We start from the raw sequence: 20758 nt of genomic DNA on the forward strand, positions 1-20758 counted from the left end.
TGGTTTTTTATACTGCTGATAACACTAACAGTAATTTTGGTGTTGTGAAGAGAAAGGGGAATGAAAATGTGTTCAGAAAAGTTCAAAGTGATTTAGATAGATCTATTGTAGGAATTGGTTGTTCAGCCCACATTGTACACAATTCAGTGCAAACAACATGTGATTCTCTACCCCTGGACATAGAAGTTATTGTTATAAATGTTTATGCAATAGAAAGGCTGCAATAGAAAGAATTCTTTCCATTTTTGATAGCCTGTAATCATACTTCTTATCTTGTGACAAATGCCCAAAATTATTATTTGATTTTTTTGAAAATCTAGGAAGTGAACTGTTTAGAAATTTTTATATGGTGCTCTTCAGTTATTTAATAATGTAGTTCTTAAATTGGAAGCCAATTCTATCACTGCACAGAAGCATTTCAGACATATTCTGAATTAATCTGCCAACTTCAGGAAAGAAAAACCCACAAATTTATACCATCTTCTGCCAAATAATTGCTATGCACCTTAAAAGAAAATAATGATGTTCAGGAACAAAAATTCTTCTAAAGCATAGACAGTTTTGATAATTCTAGTTTCCAATAAGTTGTGGAGAACCAGTTTTGATAAAGTTAGTAAGTTTCGGTGGATAAATTTACAAACTGAAATTGATTGGTCTGATTTAAGAGAGTGCACAAGTTGTTAATGAAATTATAAAAAATTCCATTAATATTAATGACCTATTTGACAAACATACATTGCTGAACCAGGTAATTCAAAACCAAAAGGGTAGTTTGTGGTTCAAGTTCTGAAAAAGTGTCAAATAATATTGGAGAGAAATGGAAAGCAATTTTTAAGGTGTTTCAAAAGACAGATATACATGTTGCAATATTTCTAAAATGGTTGAGTTTGTGATGTCTTTGCTTGGGACATCTGCTCCAGTTGAGAGAGTTTTTTCAATTACGGGGAATATTTGGTCTCCAGAAAGGGGTAGATTTTCAGTATCTACTGTTAAACATCTGCTAAATGTTAAAATTAATTCAGAACTTTCTTGTTGTGGATTTTATGATGTAATTAAAACAAACAAACCATTTCTGAAAAAAGTCATGTCTAGTCAAAAATACAACTGAATAAACAAAGTTTAATGTTTCAATAAACTGTTAAGACTTTTAAGTAATTTCAAAAATATATCCTGGGTTGGACCCCAAAAAATATGGTAAGACTAGTTTAATAATTAATTTTATTGTAAAAAGTAAACATTTTCTTCAGATCAGAACATAATCATTTATAACAAGGTTGTGTCTAAATTGGAAACTTTGCTATTCCACAGATAACCAAAAGAATTACTCTAGCATTTGGAACTGCCTGGAAGGATAAAGAATAAAGATGGGAAAACCTTAACCAGAGCAGCATCAAAAAATACAAAATTAATAAATATAAAAGAGAAGTTGTTAGAACTTATATATGCAAAAGAAACAATTTTAGATCATGTCCATGCACCTATTTGAAGATAATAAATAAAAAACAAAATCAATTCAGAATAAAATAAAAATTTTGAATATCAGTTATATGTAGAAAATTTAGATTTATTTCAATAGCATCACTTATCAATACATGATCAAAATAATATTGTTTTTATAAAAGAAATTTTTTAAATTAATTTCAAATAAATCTATTGGAAGATCTTTTAGATTTTTAAGTAATTTGATAAATAATTGTGGAATTGGAAGCGTAAGAAGGTCATTTCTCATAAGCAAGTATAATTTAGTAATGTAATTTGTCATGTGAAATGTAAGCATCCTGCATGTCAAGTTATGTTTATTTTATTATTTATTTAGTCTGCTATCATGTGCACAATCATATTATCAAAATTTTTCTAATCTGTTGTGGAATAATGCATAGCTGGTGCAGGATCAGTAGGTTTCTTGTAAATAAAACTATATTATTTAGTTACAATGATCACATAACAAACTACTATTACAACAAAAAACAGACTGAAAAATAAACATCTAAAAATAACTTACCAGTCATCGCGAGGCAAATTTAATGTAATGCTACCTTTTGCTGTACTTCCAAATGTAACATAACCAAAAAATCCAACAAATATGTATAATAAAACAATAACAACCATTCCTCTGTTTAAAACACCGAAATATCCACCAAATGATTTTGGTGTTTTCATATTATTTTCAAGAGCTAGAATCTAAATGAAAACAAACAAATAAACAAACTAAATGATAACTCAATTTTTATTGCCATGAACAAGATTTTTTCTTATATAATATACATTCCTTTGTTTTAAATAACAAATAAAGATTTTTAAAATTTAAAATTTTTACTTTGGCATTAAGTTAGATAGTTGAAATTATTGTATCACAGTGATTCTAATGACAGTACTATTTTTCATCACATTATGCTATTAATATTTATTGTTATAATGTTTATTATAGTCTGTTCTGCCTAAGTAGTACACTCATATGTGTTTCACAATTTTTGGGACTGTTGACTAATGAGTACATAAAAATTAAATTTTGTGCCAATTTAGTTAAAACTCTTCTGTGATGGGACAAGCTATGCTAACAAATTTTGGTTTCTAGCATCAGTCCATGCTCAATTCTGTAAATGATTTATACATTTTTAAGATATTCAAGGTTCAGTAGAAGATGAGACCTATTTAGGAAATTCATTGATGTTATTTGTTGATAGCAAGTTAATGAAATTGTGTTCTATTCATAATTTGATTGTAGGAGAAGTAGCTAGAGATTGCAACATTTTTTTATAATATTCATTCATTATTCATGTTATAAAAAATTGAAAAGTATTATTTTATAACTAAGTTTGTTTCACAATTGCTTGCATAAAAACTGTTCGATAGTGCAGATGATAGGCAAAAGATTCACCAAGTAAATTTTACTTGGTAACAAAACATGGGTATATGAATAAAGAAATTATTTTTATTTTTTCCAAAATAATTTACATCAAGCTTAATAGTGTTTTACAAAATCTTAATACTATTTTAACACTTGAAATTTGTAAGGATTTGAAATTTATAAGATATATGAATATACAATGTTGAGACCAGTTGCAGGATCTTAGCGAAGTTCATTAAATTCAAATCATCCCAAAAATCAGAACATACAACATAGTGCAACTTAAGGTAGCAAATATTAGTGGTCAATGCCTAATGATGCAGCAAAAAAAAATCTACTTGGTATGGTCATAGCTGACATAACCAACTGCATCTTATAATAACAGCCTCTGTGTGTATCACGTAAAAGGTTCTAGAGTTTTTGAACAACCTGATCTGTGAAAATTCATTTTCCTATCTGGTTTTTTTTTTAATTTAATAATCTGAAAGTTAATGAACAGTTTACTATTTTACTTATGTTATATTCTTTATAATGTTTGGCAACTAATTTTAAATTTCTCCTCCATTTTGCAGATAATTAATTAATGAGAGAATGATTATCACTAATGTAAATGGTCAGATTAGTATAAAAAGAATTTTTCCCAGTGCTATGCATAATATCTTTCAAGTTTATTTTTCTCTGGTTTCTCTGGATTTAGGCAGAGGGAATTTGGTGATCTTTTGATAGTATTTACTCTTAGTGATGTTATATTACTAGATTGAATGGCAGCACCACGTAGTAAATGAATATTAATTATACATTTACTTAACATGATAGTTGTTCGTTATTGCGTTTCCTTGGTGTTTATGTGGGAATGAGTGTACTGACAAGGCTAAGGCTGGTGACAAAATGAAATAACAAAAAAAGAAATCATACAGTATTTAAAGAGAGTTGAAAGATGAAGTAATTTTTAGAAATTGAGTAGATATTTTCTGTTCATTTTCAAGAAAGAGTGTGGAGATTGGAACTGTCCAGTGAACTAGATTCACTAAAAGATTTGGTAAAAAAAATTTCCAGTGTACAAGTTTTGATTGAATTTAAGTACTTCTTACTGGAATATGTTTTAAATAATTCAATTGGTTAAAAAATTTTTAACAGATTTTCTGTCTAGAATTTTTTTTAAATTCTGGTAGCCTCAAAGTCTAAATCATACTGAACTAGTATATATTACATTCTGATGAGTAAATTTAATATTATCGACTTATTAAATAACTACATTTAAATAACATACAGTATTCTTTATTTATAATCCAGACCACTGAGGGTGAAAACATAGGCTGAATGTGATGATCCAAAACATCTTATGTGTTACATTAATATACTTGGTAACAGATTCATAATTAACATGTTAATACATATCATAATGCTTCTACTCTAATATGATTGCATGTTATTGTTAATAAATATCAAATAGTGGGCTGAGAATGTGGAAAAATCAAGTGAAAACAACCATGTGTACAATAATCTTGTTACACCATAACTATAATATACAATAAGTTAAAAATATAATTTACAGTAAGTTATTACATGTAATACAACCTAATAGCAGAGATAAAAGAGCTTAATACTAGTAATAATTATTTAATTCATAAGCAAATAAAATAATATAAGCTTCTTATATCACATTACACAACTTATAAAAGAAAAAATAAATCAACTTACAACACCAACAGCTTCCAAAGCAAAGAGTGTGGTACCCATATAAAGCACAAAATTTCTTGGTTCACCAACATACGGAACAGAATCAATTGGTCGTAAGTCCCGAAATACGTAATACATTGTTATGCCAATACCAACAAATGTTATAACATTAGCAAGCTGTGAAAATGGCGCAAGTAATTTTAAATTACGAATATAAGTTTGAATAATCAATGGTATAAGTAATATTAACATATGTATTCTGACATCAATTGGCGTAACATACATATCAGCAACCTGTAAACAAAAAAATTGAAAATAAAATTTATTTTTATATCAGGGACCAAATTTTAAAAAATTATTATTTTATTCTAGAAATGGAATTAATTGTAATTTTATAGTTACTGGAACAACCTATTAAAAATGTTAAACACTACAGGATTCTGGTTTGAACTCAGTTGAAGGTTAAAAGTTAGTAACTATATTAAAATAATAGTATTATTGCATTCTTTAAAGTTGGGGTTCACTTAACAATACTTTTTTAGTAACTGTTACCATGAGGCAGGACATAACCTGCTGACAAACTGTGATGAGGATTGCAACCTACAGAAAATAAATGTGTAATCAAAATAAAATTTAAACAAAAATAAAATTCAAGTTTATTACTGTAATTTTAATACACGCGTGTTCAGAACTTAAAATAAAATTTGGATTTTGTTAAGAATTTACTGAGTTAAATTAAGAGAAAAGTGGCTTTTATAAAAACAGTAGGGAATAGTGGAGTTTTTATTAACCTAACAGATTTAAGCTTATAAAAATGAGAGAATAAGCTTAAATTCTAAGTCTGACAATTAATCAATCATGCAGACACAATGAAATTAAATTATACAATAAATTAAAGATTATTATGTGTATTTTATTCAAAGTACTTCCTTCTTCATTATTGAAGTGACTGACATCATGTATTAATGATGGAAATGATCTCCACAAATTTTCTTTTGGTGAAGCCTTAAGACTCAATGTCACATCCCATTGGATATTTTCAGTGTTGTAAAAAGATGTCCTTTCAGTAGTAGTAGTACCATAATTTTGCAAACAAGATATAACTGTAGGGAGATAAATTTTTAGAATAAGATATTGACCAACAAGAGAATTTTTTCTAGCCAAAAATTCTTGTTACTATTGCACCATACTAAGAGAAAAAAAATATTAATACATAATTGATCTACGTTCTAAAGTTGGTAGAATGTGTATAACTCATAACCATACCTTTGATTATCTGACCAGGAACAAAAAGGAATTGACCTTCTTTTTTCCTAAATCTTTTAATAATCTTTAGAAAATTAATCTGTTTGTTAATATAAAATTATCTGTGATCATTCTTGCTTGATGAACAGAAGTTAAACATCCAGGCTTGCCTTTATCTTTGAAGGTTTCATTACTACTTTTGCACTGGATGAAACACGGATTATTTATATCAGTCATATCTTGCTATACTTATCTCCTTGTCTCATCAGATTGACAGTCTCAGATTTTTTTTTCCCTGAGTTTCAAATATAATTTAATACCAGTTCTTTATTAATTGTATATAATAGAGACCAATAGTTTAGAAAAAAAAACTATTAACAACCATCTTGAAAATAGTTTTTCAATACCTGCACAACATGGCACTATTTTTTTTTTATCTGAGACAATATGGTGTTGTTGGCTGCAGGTTTATGGGTTGTTTATGTTGTTCTCTAAGTGGCATTTATTTCTTTGTCAGTATAAAATTTCTCATTATTTAGTTGTCCAACTGTGATTTATTAAAATATATACATATTTTTCTAATAAATATTCACCAGTATATCCTATTTCATTAATATGTTTGAGTAAAATTGGGTATATTTTATAAAAATGCATGTAGGATGAAAAAATTGATTTAGAATACATAAAGAGAATAGCATCTTACCTGCTTAACATTAGTAGCTACAAACATAATATATACACAGCAAATACCAAGCTGATATGATATTAAGAATCCATCAACAATTGGCCTGTAAAAAACCATAAGATTTAAACTTTATGTTCATTAAATATGCACATGTAAGACAATAATGAATAAAATATGTACAGTTCAGTATTTAAACACTCTGGTTAAACTTTTAATGTATATTAAGCTAAACATTATGAATGCTGTAGAATTATCTATCACAAAAAATTTTCACATACTGAGCATTCAGTAAGAAAGTCACTCGCTCAAGAAGTGTTTTTAATATAAAAATCTTGGAAAAAAGTGATATAAACATATGGTCTGGAAATGATTTGCTTTCAGGTTGAGTGTTTTTAAAATATTTACTAAAGTATTTCCTGATATACGTCAACATTTTGACAGAGATTTAAAATAATATAAATTGTATTATAAAAGTGAAATTTTCCAGCATAATTAGTGGAAAACTTTAAATAGTTATGTAAATTCTACATTAGCAAATGTTTTCCAGCAATTCACAAAAAAACTACAAAAAAAAGTAATTTACATATTACTGTTTAAAATTTAATTGTTAGCATCTTTAAAAGATATATTTTATAGGATGATGAATATTTTTAATTTATTTTTAGAAAAAAGTGGGCTTTTTAAAACAAAATCCAGAAAGAATAATACTAAAAATATTATAAAACATTATGAAAAATCTTATTCTTTAGTAGAATTATTGAAAATTTGTATCAACTAAGTCAAAATTAAAACTTTTTGAAAAAGCAACATTTAGAACTGATTAAATGATTGAATATTATTATTTTCTGTTGTGGTAAATTATGCTAGTTAAAGATGGTTCCACCACAAACTGTTAACAATAAATGTAATGTGGATTAATAAGTTGGCATGACAGAAATTTAAAAAACTTTTCTTGAAGTGGATAAACACATTGCAAGATGAGCAAACTGAAGATTTTTTTATTAATGAGAAAATAATTTCTAATTTAAAATGCTATAAGCAACTGTAAATGTTAAGGTATGTATAACAGGAAATTTAACTAACAATACTCACACAGATATATTAGCAAAGCCCCTTAAAAAATATGGACCTTGTTGTAATGCAACTCGCATTGTTTCCGGATAACTTAAAATAGGAACACGTTTTCTTTTACATAATTCATATTGTGATCTAATCTGAAAATAAAGAGAAAAGAATAAATATGTAATAACGATGTGCAGTATCAAATAATAAATATGATACAATGTGAAGAAAGTAGATTGCACTGTTTTGTTACATCTACTCTTTATAATTCACATTGACATAGCTCAGTGATTGGTTTTTTAATGGAAGTTCTGTTGAACATCATTTACTACAGTCTAAATTTATTTATTTAGAAAATGACAGTTAGAGACAAAGAAACATAAATTATTTCTATCTGTTTGAACATATGAATCACATTATCAGACATAACTATTATGATACTTTACTGGAATCATTTGGAAAGCGCTCGGCTTGTCACAAGATGGTGCAAGTATGATCAAATGACTACTTGTATTTGTCAAGTATGATCCTTACCAAAAGTTTTGTCATTTTCTGAAAAATGCATAAAATTGAAAAGTTTGAGCTATTATGAAGTATTTTATTTAAAAGTTCTTACCCTGGTGAACATGCAGAAAGAGTTAGATCCCACTTCAATGATTTTTCCCCTACATTTTTGATGGTATAAAAGTGGGCCGCTGAATTTAATTATGGTCATACATCCAGTCAAGATGATGAACATTCAGGGTGCCCAAAAACCACTGCGACTGACGAAATTATCACAAAAATTTACAATGGCAAATTAAATGATTGCCAACTGAAGGTACGCAAGATTGCTGACATCACAAACATCTTCATAGACTGTGTATACTACAACTACATTTTATATGATGTTTTAAGTATGCAAAAGCTTTCTGCTGAATGGGTTCCAATGTTTGTTAGTAGTTGATTAAAAACTAATTTGACTAAACACTTCTCAAGGGGTTTTGACTTATTAAAACTTAATTGGTTTCTTTGATGTTTTATAATAATAGATTACAGGCCAGAGATCAAATAGTAGTTCAAACAATAGATGGGAGCAGGTAAAAGTGTGCCAAAGAAAATGAAAACAGTTCCATCTAGAGGAAAAGTCATGGGTATGGTTTTAGGGATTCTGTCGGTACAGTGATCATGAGATTACCTGGATCAAAAGATTACCTGGATTACCTGGCAGAACCATCACTGGGGAGTATTATGCTTCACTATCGAACTGATTGAAGGGTACTCTTCAGGTAAAACATCTATATCTACCCAAAAAGAAAGTGCTCTTTCACTACGATAATGAGCCTTCAGACACACTTCAGGCTGTTGCTTCAAAACTGTATGACCTACACTTCAAAGAGCTTTCACATGCGCTATATTTGGTTTCCAGCAATTACTTCCTAATTCTAAAATTAAAGAAATGGCTTGCTAAACAAAGATTCACTCAAATGATGAGGTCAAAGCTGAGAAAACCACTTATTTTGCAGATTTGGACAAATGCTTTGTACTGAGGGTTGCAAAATGTTGGAAAGGTTGCAAAATGTTATTTAAATGTATCAAAATGAAGAACATTGAAAAATTAAAAAAAAATCTGAAAAATCTTGTGTTTTCTTTTTCATGCTCAGAACTTTACAAATGACTCTTGTAAGTACATGTTTATTGAATATTATATTTTATAGCTGAAATTGTAATGGGAAATAATAATAATATTACAAAAACAAGTAAAAAAGTTTGATATAAATGCTTTATGTAGACAGTCTGCTATGATCTGAGACTCTGACTGTCAACACAAATTATTGATGTTATCAAAAATTGAAAAATTTCATCTAAAAATTTTCACAGTAAGAAAATTTTTTTAATTTATAATGAATAACATAAAAAATTTAATCACCATTTTAAGATAGATTATATATAAACAGTTGGATAACAGAGATTGTACTTGTATAGAGAAACAATTTTTGATTCATAGTACATGATTTTAAGGTTCAAACCTTAGATGGTTTCCTAAAGGACTTAGGTTTTAGTATAGAAGTAAATGATAAATATTGCACAAATGTAACATGATTACGTGTAAACTAAATATTTTAACATATTTTTTATTTTAAAAATATTTGAATACCATTATTAAAATTGTTAATAATAATATTAATAACACTGTGGATACATGCAATCTTTCATGATATTTCAAAGTAAGTTCAAGACAGAGTGTAACAGTATAAAATGAAGAAGACACATGAAGATGCATTTGCGTGAGCTAAAAATTCAGTTGGTGGATCATTTCCCATAATAAATAGATGGGTACTGAATCCATTGAGTGAAAACGTTGTTGCAGCTGCTAAGTTACCAGTTGAGATTCTTGACCAGATCACTGAAATGTCTGCCAATAAAACATTACAACCACAATTCACATCTGAAGATTTAGATACATTTTGGCTTGCTTGTGGAAGTGAATAAGGAAATTTAATCACAGAAGCATTGAGAATATTAATGCCTTTTGACAAATCTTACCTCTAAAAGAGGGTTTTTTGTCTATGATTGCAATAAAAACTAAATATAGGAATTGTCTTTTATCACTTGAAAACAGTTTGTTTTTGTTTTTTCTAACATAGATCCATATATATAGAGAAACGTTTAAATGAAAAACAAACGCAACCATCTAATAATTTCTTTCTTTACATGTGTACTTATAAATGTAAGTAAAATGTTTATAACAAATGATTTTTTGTCATAAAATGATTACATTATTGTTTACGCAAAGTTGTGGGCTAATTTTATGACCATCCTTTCATATCACTGTGATCCCCAGGTTGAGAAACACTGGTCTAGGAAATTGAAAACTTCCATTGTAGAATAACTGAATTTTGGTTGTTTTATATACTCGACTTTAATTACAATCTATTATAGTCTTAAATTAGAACTGCTGTTCTTGTAATGCAGTATTTCTGTGTAGCTGTTTTGCTTTGCTGAGGTCAGCTTGTGTATAAACTTGAAGCTAGCTCACATATGCTAAAATTATCAACCTCTTTTTAAATTTGTGTTTAAGCTTTACTAATATCAGTGATATCTATAATTTTTTGAATGATCAAATGATCTTAAATGATTAAATTCTGAATATTTTCAATACTTCAGCCTTTAATGGTCTACCAGAACATAAATTTCTTTCCATCAAAATTTGGCTATTTTTGAAATGGTTGTAACATTATTGTTTGTAAAATCTTGATAAAATTCTTGCTGAATGTTATCACTTTAGTTTGGGTACATACAACAAGATGTATAAAATCATGTTGTGTAAAATAAAAAGTTTACAGTAGAGGTACTGATTACTTCTTTTGATAAGGTTATAGTATATACAGGATCATCGAAAAAGGTTGCAGCAAATTAAAAAAAAATCATATCTCAGAAACTACTAGAAATAATCAAATGAGTATTTTTTTTTTTTAATTTCACCAACTCAAAAAGTTTTTTTGCATACCTTAGAATGTTTCAATATGAGCCCTGTTGGTCGCTCTGAAAACATCCAGCCTATAATCAACTTCTGTACAGGTCCACTGGATCATCACAGGTGTAACTGTGGCAATACCAGCAGGAATCTGTTTTCTTAAATGTTGTACATCCCTGATTTTTTCACTATAGACAATGTTATTAATGTATCCCCATAGAAAAACTTCTAAAGGTGTCAAATCTGGGCTTTTCGGAAGCCAAAACACAGTATTACACCTACTAACGACTAAGGAATCTTTCATTGAGAGTGCGTTGACTAGGTTAGTGTGGAGGCTCACCATCTTGTTGAAACATTACAACAACGTTACTTTCTTGTTCAATTTGATCAATTTGTGGGAAAACCTACACTTGCAGCATGACTAAATAAACATTCCCTATGATAGTAGGCTCATGAAAAAAGAATGGGCTGTGATTTGGACATCAAATCACACAACATGTTTATTTTTGGGGAATTTCTGACATACTCAATAATTTCATTGGGTTGCTGAGATTTCCATATCCTTTAATTATGCCAAAACATTTAAGAAGTCGAATATCGACTGGATGTTCGCAGAGTGACAGTGGAGCTCATACTGAAACATTCTAAGGTATGTAAAAAATCTTTTTGAGTTGGTGAATTTAAAAAAAAATACTCATTTGATTATCTCTACTAGTTTTTGAGATAAATTTTTTTTAAAATGCTGCATGCAGCCTTTTTCAATGACTCTGTATATAATTTTTAGATTTATATATATATATATATTTACAGTAAGGCTAACATCTACAATCCACTAAGCCCTGTATCATGACTTGTTGGATCTCTTCTCCCTTCCAAAAAGAATAAATTCTTGACCATTGAACTGTATAATTTGTCTGAAAATAACAGTTATTTTTTGTATGAAATTGAATTTTTATATTGGTTAGAAGTATTATTAATTATCTGATAAAATTGATTTAATTTCAAAATAATATGTTTTTAGTTACTTAGTCAACAGTTAGTGGAGTTAAGATGATTAAAATAATACATATAAAATTAGTTGAATATCCACTAATCTCTCAATGAATACTTACCAGGACATGGAGGCAATATGTACAAATGAATCCAATAATAAATGTAGCTACTGCCCCAACAATGAGACCAGAATTACAGAATGCATTTGGCATAGCCAAAATACCAGTACCCAAACTTCCCTTTAGAATATGAATAAGTGTTTCTGCATCTCTGAAACAGTTATAAAAATAACACATTATAAATCATGAATGAGCAACAAAAATACACTTTATAATAAGGAATATAGAAGATAACAGTGAAATTTCTCCGTACAGGCAGTTCTCACCCAATCTCTGGAAATAGAGTTTCATAATAAAACCATTCTAAACAATGTGTGAGAAAACATATTGCTATACACTACACAATAATACAATAATACAAATACACTACACAATAATCAATGTAATATTTTTTATTCATATGTTATATTATTATTTACATGGAAATGCTCTCTCTTTTTTTTATCTGAACATGATGAATGATGTAACTTATTGACTGAGTCATCATATGTATCTTACAATTGATGTTTGTTTATTCAGCTGTATTTACAACTAGTAGTTCTGATAATGAGTAATATCAAATTACAATATTTTCTAGTCGTTTAAAATAAAAATATTTACATAAAGTGGAATTCATCAGAAACATTAATTCTTGCAAAATCTCAATAAATATAAGAAAATTTGTAAATGTTGACTAATAACCAAATTACAACTTAAACACAAAGTTTATTAATGTTAATGAATATGAGAAAAATTGTTTTAAATTTTATATTAAAACACCAATTTAGTCTAGAGAATAATTCTTGGTCACAAATAAGTTGTTTGATTTTCAAAATTGAAGGTTCTGAGGTTCAAATCCTAGTAAAGATAAGTTACTGTTATATGGATTTGAATACTAGAAGTGGATACTGTGACACTTTGAAAGTGTACTTTGATAGTTGGGTTCAATTAGTCACATATATCTCAGGAATTGTCTACCTGAATCTGTACAAGACTATACTTCATTTACATGTCATACATATCAATCACCCTCTCATTAGGCTATGGGGTTGCTTATTATTCATAAGTTCAACTAATTGCAATGTATATATTGAAAATAGAAAATAAAAATAAATTTTTTTATTAAGGAATTATTTTAAATTTTATAGTCAGCACTTCATAATAAAACAATGAAAATAGTGACAAGAAGTTTGTAGACATGATTATGATAATAAGGAGCTTCTCCAACAATTATACTGTATAATCTAGTACTGAAGTACATTACTTAAAACAGTATTGAAGTGATCTTACATTATGTAGTAGTTGTAAATGAGTTAATGAAATTGGAAAATCTCAAACCTGTTTTCAAGATTGTACACGTTTAATTTTTATTTGGAATTTGTATGGAACAGCGATACATAAACAATTTTGCTGTATTGCATTGCATTTCACATTACATATGTATTCTGTTGTCTCCTCTGTTACTTAATAAATCATTTTAATCTATTTGGGTATTATAGTATATAATGATGATACAAAAAAAAAATTAATTAGTACAATTTTTTCTCAACCTACTCTTGATTATGGACATCATTAAACTGAAATTTTTTGATCCAGTACTGTATGCTACTCCAAGGTTTCACTATATTATAGATTAGTAATTACTAACATTGTCCTGTAAAAGAAATCTCATCCAAAGATCCCAGGTTCTAATCCCAGTTAGGTTTCATAAGCTACAAAATTCCATTTCCATCTCCAATGCACAAGCTTCAAGCGTATGTGGTGAGATCATGAAGGAAATATATGTATATATAGAAAAGGGATTTTATATTTTCTTTATCATCATTATTATTTAGTTAAAGCTTTAGAACTTGAAATAATAAAAAGATCAAATTTATGACAAAAGAATTTTGGTAGTTATAAATATTCTCTTAAATAAAAACTGTGAAAGTTCTATAAAACCAGTTAACTTCTGTTAATTTTAGAGAAATATGTATTTCAGTAAATCTGATATAAGTGGTTACAATTTCTTTTCCACAAAAAGTTTTTATTAAAAGTAATAGTAAATACTACATAATGAACCTAAAATGTATATAAATGATAATTTATGCAATTAATGACAATATTAACAAAACAGATTACATATAGCTATATTTATCAATGTAAAAAATTATTATTTACAATTCTAAATTATGAAATGTAATAAAACATTAAAACAAAGTTTCTGTTCATTTCTGGAATACAACATTGATCTTTAGGCTGCTTTTTAACTTTATTTTTAATAAACTTTACTTTAATTGTAATAAGTACAAAATGAAAAAAAAAAACAGTCCTAATTTTCATTATTGTTATTAATGGAGTAATAATATGAAATATAAAATTGAAAAAAAAAATTATGTTTGATTGTAAACTGAGCAGTCAAATTTTATTTTTTAGATCTAGGCCTGAAAATACAAAATTATATTGGCCAAAACAAAAATTTGAAATTCCTCTTAACATTATATAAAATTAAATAGTTTTTCTTAAATAAAAAAAAAAATATTTATTTTTTTACAATATTAAATGGTCCATCATTTTATTTTTGAGTTTAAATCTTAAAATGCAATATTTTTCTAACTGCTGTAATCTGTTATTATTTATGTTACAGTTTTGAATGATCTTTATTGTACAAGGTATTCTGTATATCGGTTTAATCAGATGTCTAACAATATGAAGTTGTATTAAAATGACACTTCATTTATTTTTTTTTTCACAAAAAATTTTTATTTAAAGTAGTAGTAAATACTACAAAATGAACCTAAAATGTTTATAAATGATAATTTATGCAATTAATGACAATATTAACAAAACAGATTACATATCAATGTAAATACAGCTATATTTATCAATGTAAAAAATTATTATTTACAATTCTAAATTATGAAATGTAATAAAACATTAAAACAAAGTTTAAGAATGAATTATTAATGTCAAAATATTTCCCTTAAATTTTACTTCTTTGCTGAGTTCATTAATTTGGCTTTTGTTTTTAAAAGGTTTTCTCTTTATGATGTTTTCATTTGATTTGTATGCTTCTCATGCTTCATATGTTATAAATTATAAATGCAACACATGAAGATGCATGTGACAATAACAGGCTTAGGCTTCCCAAAGGAAAACCTTAACCATTACTAAGTGAACTATAACTGTTTAGCTTGATTCCCACAGGATGGTTTTATAACAGATAAGGATGGTTTTATTCATCAGATAAAATTGTTATTTTCTGTATTGATTTAATTAAGTTTGACGCTTAATAACTAATCTGTCACAGATTTTTTTCGACAATTACAGCAGAAAATCATCAGTATATGTTAAATCCTGCTGTATGATTTAAGTTTAAAAATATTTGTTTTTCATATTATATTTGCTTTTTGTTAGATATTATATTCTGTGTTAACCTAGTTCCTAATTATCATTTCATACAGGTAATGAACCTGAACATTCTGTCTTACGTAGTTGGGGTTTCAAGTTCTCTATGAAGATGAGGATCATATGGTGGTCCAGGTGATCCAGCTTCATCACCATAAGTTGTTACATTCATAGAAAATGAACTTTTTTCTTTTTCTCCACTTGATCTATAACAGAAGAAACAAGAACTCTATAACAGTAGTAACACAAATTACATGAAAAAAATGATTTATAACTTACTTTCAGTAAATAAAACTTTTATTAATTTCTTTCTGAGTACAGTATTTTGCAAATAATTAATGTAATTGGTTGGAATGGGGATAAAAATATTTCTTAAATTCACATTTAATATAATTATGTACTTGTGTGTGTGTGTGAGTGCGCGCGCGTGTGCGCACATACACACAAAAAATAAAACAAAAATTCTATTTTGCAGTTTTATTTTTAAATTTTTTTAAGAACATTTATCAATAATTTTTTGTGTGTGTGTGTGTGTGTGTGTGCGTGTGTGTATATATATTTCATATTAAATGAAATTGAAACCACCAAAACAGATAAGTTAAACCTATCTATTAGTATATATATTTTTTTAGCCAAGTAGCTATTGCAAGGCGCCTGCACAGAGGAGGGTAGATGAATGTCTGTAAGTAGAGGAAAAAGTGCCTTGTTAGAATGGTTCTGCTATTCTTATCTATATAATATATCATCCAAACTAAAAGAGAAAGTCCAACTCCTGTTATTATTTTCTTTTTTTGTTAAAAATATTCTTTCCCATCCAATTTATTGTTAAACTAATTAATATTAAAGTGAAAATTGATTGATGTAAAAATTAAAATATGCAAGTTAAAACAATTCTAATGATATAATTTTTGTTTATTTATATTTAATAAAATATAAATTTTTATTAAGGTGGGTTATTAAGGTCAACTTTCTGGTCTAATAGCCATTAAAACTAACAAAGCTGAAAAAAATAATCTCATTAAATGTAAAAAATGTCATAAAACATAAAATTATAAACTAATTAAATTCAATAGTATTAACCTAAATATTTAAGTAAAACCTTCCCAACAAAATCAACAATTACATCCAATAAATTATACTCTAGCAACTAAACAAGTGATTTTATTCAGAATGGTATCAAAATTTTCTCAGTGTGTTTGAGAGTGTTCTTAGAAATAAATATATTACCTGAAAAAATTGTTATATCTGAGTGTTTAGTTATGAAAACGTCAAGGAAGTCACTGAATTAATACTGAAATACAGATCACATGTTTCAAAAAATCACAGAGTTTTTTCATAAGATCATAATAATTCAGCTTATTTAAGGTAACTCTAATAAAATCAAGGAATAATACATGAGCATTATGTATTAAATAAAAATTTATATAACAGAATATATCACAGCTTGTAATTAACATTTAAGAATAATTTATATATTCTTGTATTATACTTTATGCTTAAATAAATAACCTCAAAAATTTTATTCACTTGCATTAATTTGCATTAATTTCTCTACTTTATAATCTTAATTTTTAAAAGTAAATTACTTAGCAATATCAAAGGCATTTTGTACCTTGTAAGGAAACTGCAATGTTGTTCTGTTCTCAAACTATTTATTTGCATAATTTTTAGGGCAGAACCAATAAAAAAATGGTGCAATAGGCCTATAAAATACATAAAACAGCATTTAATTTATATTTGGCAAATATATACTTGAAATCGTCTCTTTAGCAGTGATACACCACACTCCTAATGGGCTTCTCCCAGTGTTGAAATGATCTGAGAAAGTCCTGCTTTTTAAGTGTCAAGCAAACTTCTGCAACTTACATTGGATCATATTATGATGTCATACCAGTGTCCTTCATCTTGGGGATGGGGACAAATCTGGTAACTATACAGAATATGATATACAGGATATAATGATCATGTTGTTACTATGGAAAAAGTACTTGCATTTTATAAGTTGTGTTGATGGGATCAATGTCTTAACAGAGCACCCAATTGTCTGCTTGCCATAGGTTATTTATATTGTTGAAAGTTCTCCTTTAGTTACGTCAGAACATTGCAATAGAGCTTGGTGTTGACATATGATTGCTCAAGGTTGTCAACTCCTAATTTGGCTTTCATTCTTTAGTCTTGGAGAATGTGGGCTTTTCCATTGTAAAGAATACTGTTTAATCTCTGGATTATAGCATGAACTGAACTCTTGTTGTATCACCACCAACATTGTGGTCAACCCAATTATTGACAAAGTTGATGACGTATTCCTTCTGCTTAGGTCAAGAGCCTGAGAATGAACTTCACAGCAATGTGGTTATCTTTAAAACCAATTTGAGGTTTGGCTGTACTACTGTTCCACAAACTGCCTGATCTTTTTACATCTTAGGATAATGCTTATAGAAAGTTACCCTGATCTCTCAGCTTTTTTTTGGTGGTGTCCCTCTTAAAGCATAAATACCATTTATTATCTGGCTTTTTGTTTTATTAATTTAGATCTGCTGGACTATTTTAAAGTCTCTGTTGCAGATTTCCCAAGTTTGATGAAGAATTTGATATCTTTCTCTTCTACCTAACTCATAATTCTCATGATCACTGTTTGTTACTGCTCTGGGACCATGTCAGTGCTGCACTCTGTTTACTTTTTATTATAGCTAGAGTTTCAAACTAATGGCTTGTGAGCCCAGAAATAAAATTTAAAAGTAAACAGTACTTTACAGGAGGAAATAACAAATAATTGTCACAGGGTAATTTTTCCATAAAGTGGTAATTCTATTGTCATTGCACTACTCAATAATGAATCAGTGCTTTGCTTGCGTAAGTTGTGATGCTGTTATGACATGTGCTGTGATGTACTGGTTGCAAATGCAGCCTTTCTTATAATTCTACTGAAAAGATACTTCATTTATATTATTTTCTTTATTGTGATCTGTTGTGTTGTGGATGTTTTGTTTATGTTCTAAAAAATGCATAAGGAATGGTTTTTTAAATTTCATAATTTTAATTTCAGCCATAGAATTTATACAGAAAGTGTTGCGTTCAACACCAGTTAAAAAAATATATATAAATGACAAGGGAAGAAAATTCCAAGAAAGGTGGGAGCTGAACTATCTTTGTATAGAAGTGAACAGTCCATACAAAGATAGTTAAGCACGTAATTACATGGTTAATTTGTAAAGAAATTGTTAGTATAACTAAAGAATACAACAATAAGCAGCATTATAATTCTAATCTGAAGGAATAATATTCGGGTTACAAAGGAAAAATAAGAGAAAAAATATTAAAAACAATGAAGAAATCACTTCACAGTCAGCAACAAGTGTTTACAAAATTCATGAAAACTAATGAATCAGTAGTAAGAGCAAGTTATGAAATAAGCTATTTGTTAGCAAAATGTTCAAAATTGTTCACGGATGGTTTGTTAATCAAAGAATGTATGATAAAAGTAGCTGAAATCATCTCTCCAGAAAAAGTGCAATCATTTTGTAATATATCATCAACCAGAAATGCAATGGTAGATAGAATTAGTGAAATGGCAGATAACATCAGATCACAACTACAGGATGTATTTACGGAAGTCCTGTTTTTTTCAAATTGCAATTGATGAAGGTATATATGAGATGTTGCACAAGTTGCTGTATTTTTTTGTGGTTGCGATAATAACAGGAGGATCACTGAAGAATTGTTAGAGGTTATCCCTCTTCTTGGAACTACTACTTTGACTGCAAAGATAGTTTTGATGCTGTGTGGAGCAGTTTAGAAAAGTATAACTTCCACCTGTCAGACTTGTGTTTGTAACAACCGACTATGCTAAATCAATGAAAGGCGAAAATTGAGGATTTGTGTCAAAATTAATAAGAAAATTATAAGCTGAGTACCCAGAAAAACTGAAAACCATGACTTTCTACTGCCTTATTCATTAACAAGTTCTGTGATTAAAAATATTAAAAAAGGACAATGTACTGAAAAACTTAAGAAAAACAATCGACTTTATTCGAGGAAAAGCACTCTACTATTGGCAATTTACTTCTTTTCTTAAAGATTTAGAATCTGAATTTGACGATCTTCCTTACCATACAGAAGTTTGATGTTATCATGATACAAAGTTTAAAATATGCTTTTGCAGTAAATGTTTTTCTTGAATTAAAAAAATGAAAATGTATTGGTTATAAAAAATCTTTTGCGAGTTAAGTAGCTGGTATTTTTAACTGATATTAAAAACCATCTCAATAATCTTAACATTATATTACAAGACAAAAATTAGTTAATAATGAATATGTATAAGGTAATAGTTTTGTACAAGAACTAATGTTACTTAAATATCATTTAAAAAAAGATGTTTTGACCCATTTTCCTATGTATGAGCAGTTAAAAATACAAAATCAAAATTGTCCTTTCTCACAATATTATAAAAAAATTGAGTAAGTAAAAAATAAATTTGATAAGCTTTTTAGTGATTTTAAAGAGTTAAAAGATATGTTTTCTTTTTTGTTGGACTTTTTCATTTGAAATCGAAAAAGCTCCCACTTTGATTCAACTGGAATTAATTGATTTCCAAAATGATTCAAGACAAATGTTGAGAAGTAGGAATTCCAGAAATATATTCTTTCTTAAATGAAAAATAACTCTCTTTTTTCTGTTTAGCCTCTGGAACCACTATAAGGTATTACTTCAGCGGCTGAATGAGGGTGATATGTATGAATGTGAATGAACTGTAGTCTTGTAAAATCTCAGGTCGACCACTCCTGAGAAGTGTGATTAATTGAAACCCGACCACCAAAGAAAACCAGTATCCATGATCTAGTATTCAAATCCATATAAAAGTTTACCTGTACTAGCATTTGAACCTTAGACTCTCAACTTTGAAATCAGCTGATTTGCAATGATGAGTTAACCACTAGACCACTAAAAAAATAAAAATGAAAAATAAATGAAGATTAAAAAGTTTCCTTTGCAAGTTATATGCTAGTTTGGGAGTACATACTTATGTGAGCAATTATTTTCATGTATGAAATTAAACAAAACAGTATATAGATCGAAATTGACAGGTAAACATCTTTCTGACATAGTGGAAATTTTGTTGTCAGTCTTTGAATCCAGATATTAAAACATAAAAACTGGTGGTTTCAGGTAAAAATTGAAAAATAATTTCATAAATACATTGAATATTTAAATTTTAAACAAAAATAATAAGTAACAATTACACATATTAAGTTCTATTACTTGTTTTCTGTAGATCTGAATCAAAATTTAAATTTAAATTGAGT

The 20758-nt window shown here is 27.9% G+C and overlaps 1 protein-coding gene and 1 long non-coding RNA gene across 7 annotated transcripts in view; one reads left to right on the forward strand and one right to left on the reverse strand.

The window, feature by feature from the left end:
- Positions 1–15611, forward strand: part of LOC142328965 (uncharacterized) — a 43730-nt gene extending 28119 nt beyond the window's left edge. The window contains exon 3 of the long non-coding RNA XR_012757390.1: positions 15512–15611. This is a non-coding gene — a long non-coding RNA (uncharacterized LOC142328965). The remainder of the gene's footprint in view (positions 1–15511) is intronic.
- The window catches only part of LOC142328964 (proton-coupled amino acid transporter-like protein acs), a 109816-nt gene that overhangs the window by 6906 nt on the left and 82152 nt on the right, over positions 1–20758 (reverse strand). For 5 of the 6 annotated variants that reach the window (XM_075373185.1, XM_075373184.1, XM_075373183.1 and 2 more), the window contains exons 3-8: positions 15539–15661; positions 12090–12240; positions 7551–7672; positions 6477–6561; positions 4550–4822; positions 2003–2181 (exon numbers count right to left, since the gene is read on the reverse strand). In XM_075373185.1, the coding sequence (XP_075229300.1) occupies positions 2003–2181; positions 4550–4822; positions 6477–6561; positions 7551–7672; positions 12090–12240; positions 15539–15661 (933 nt within the window). Of the gene's footprint in view, positions 1–2002; positions 2182–4549; positions 4823–6476; positions 6562–7550; positions 7673–12089; positions 12241–12342; positions 12457–15538; positions 15662–20758 lie in introns of those variants that run through there. The other variant, XM_075373186.1, reaches the window with a different exon arrangement.

This window comes from Lycorma delicatula, chromosome 8, assembly GCF_047948215.1.
Source record: "Lycorma delicatula isolate Av1 chromosome 8, ASM4794821v1, whole genome shotgun sequence".
Taxonomy (NCBI): domain Eukaryota; kingdom Metazoa; phylum Arthropoda; class Insecta; order Hemiptera; family Fulgoridae; genus Lycorma; species Lycorma delicatula.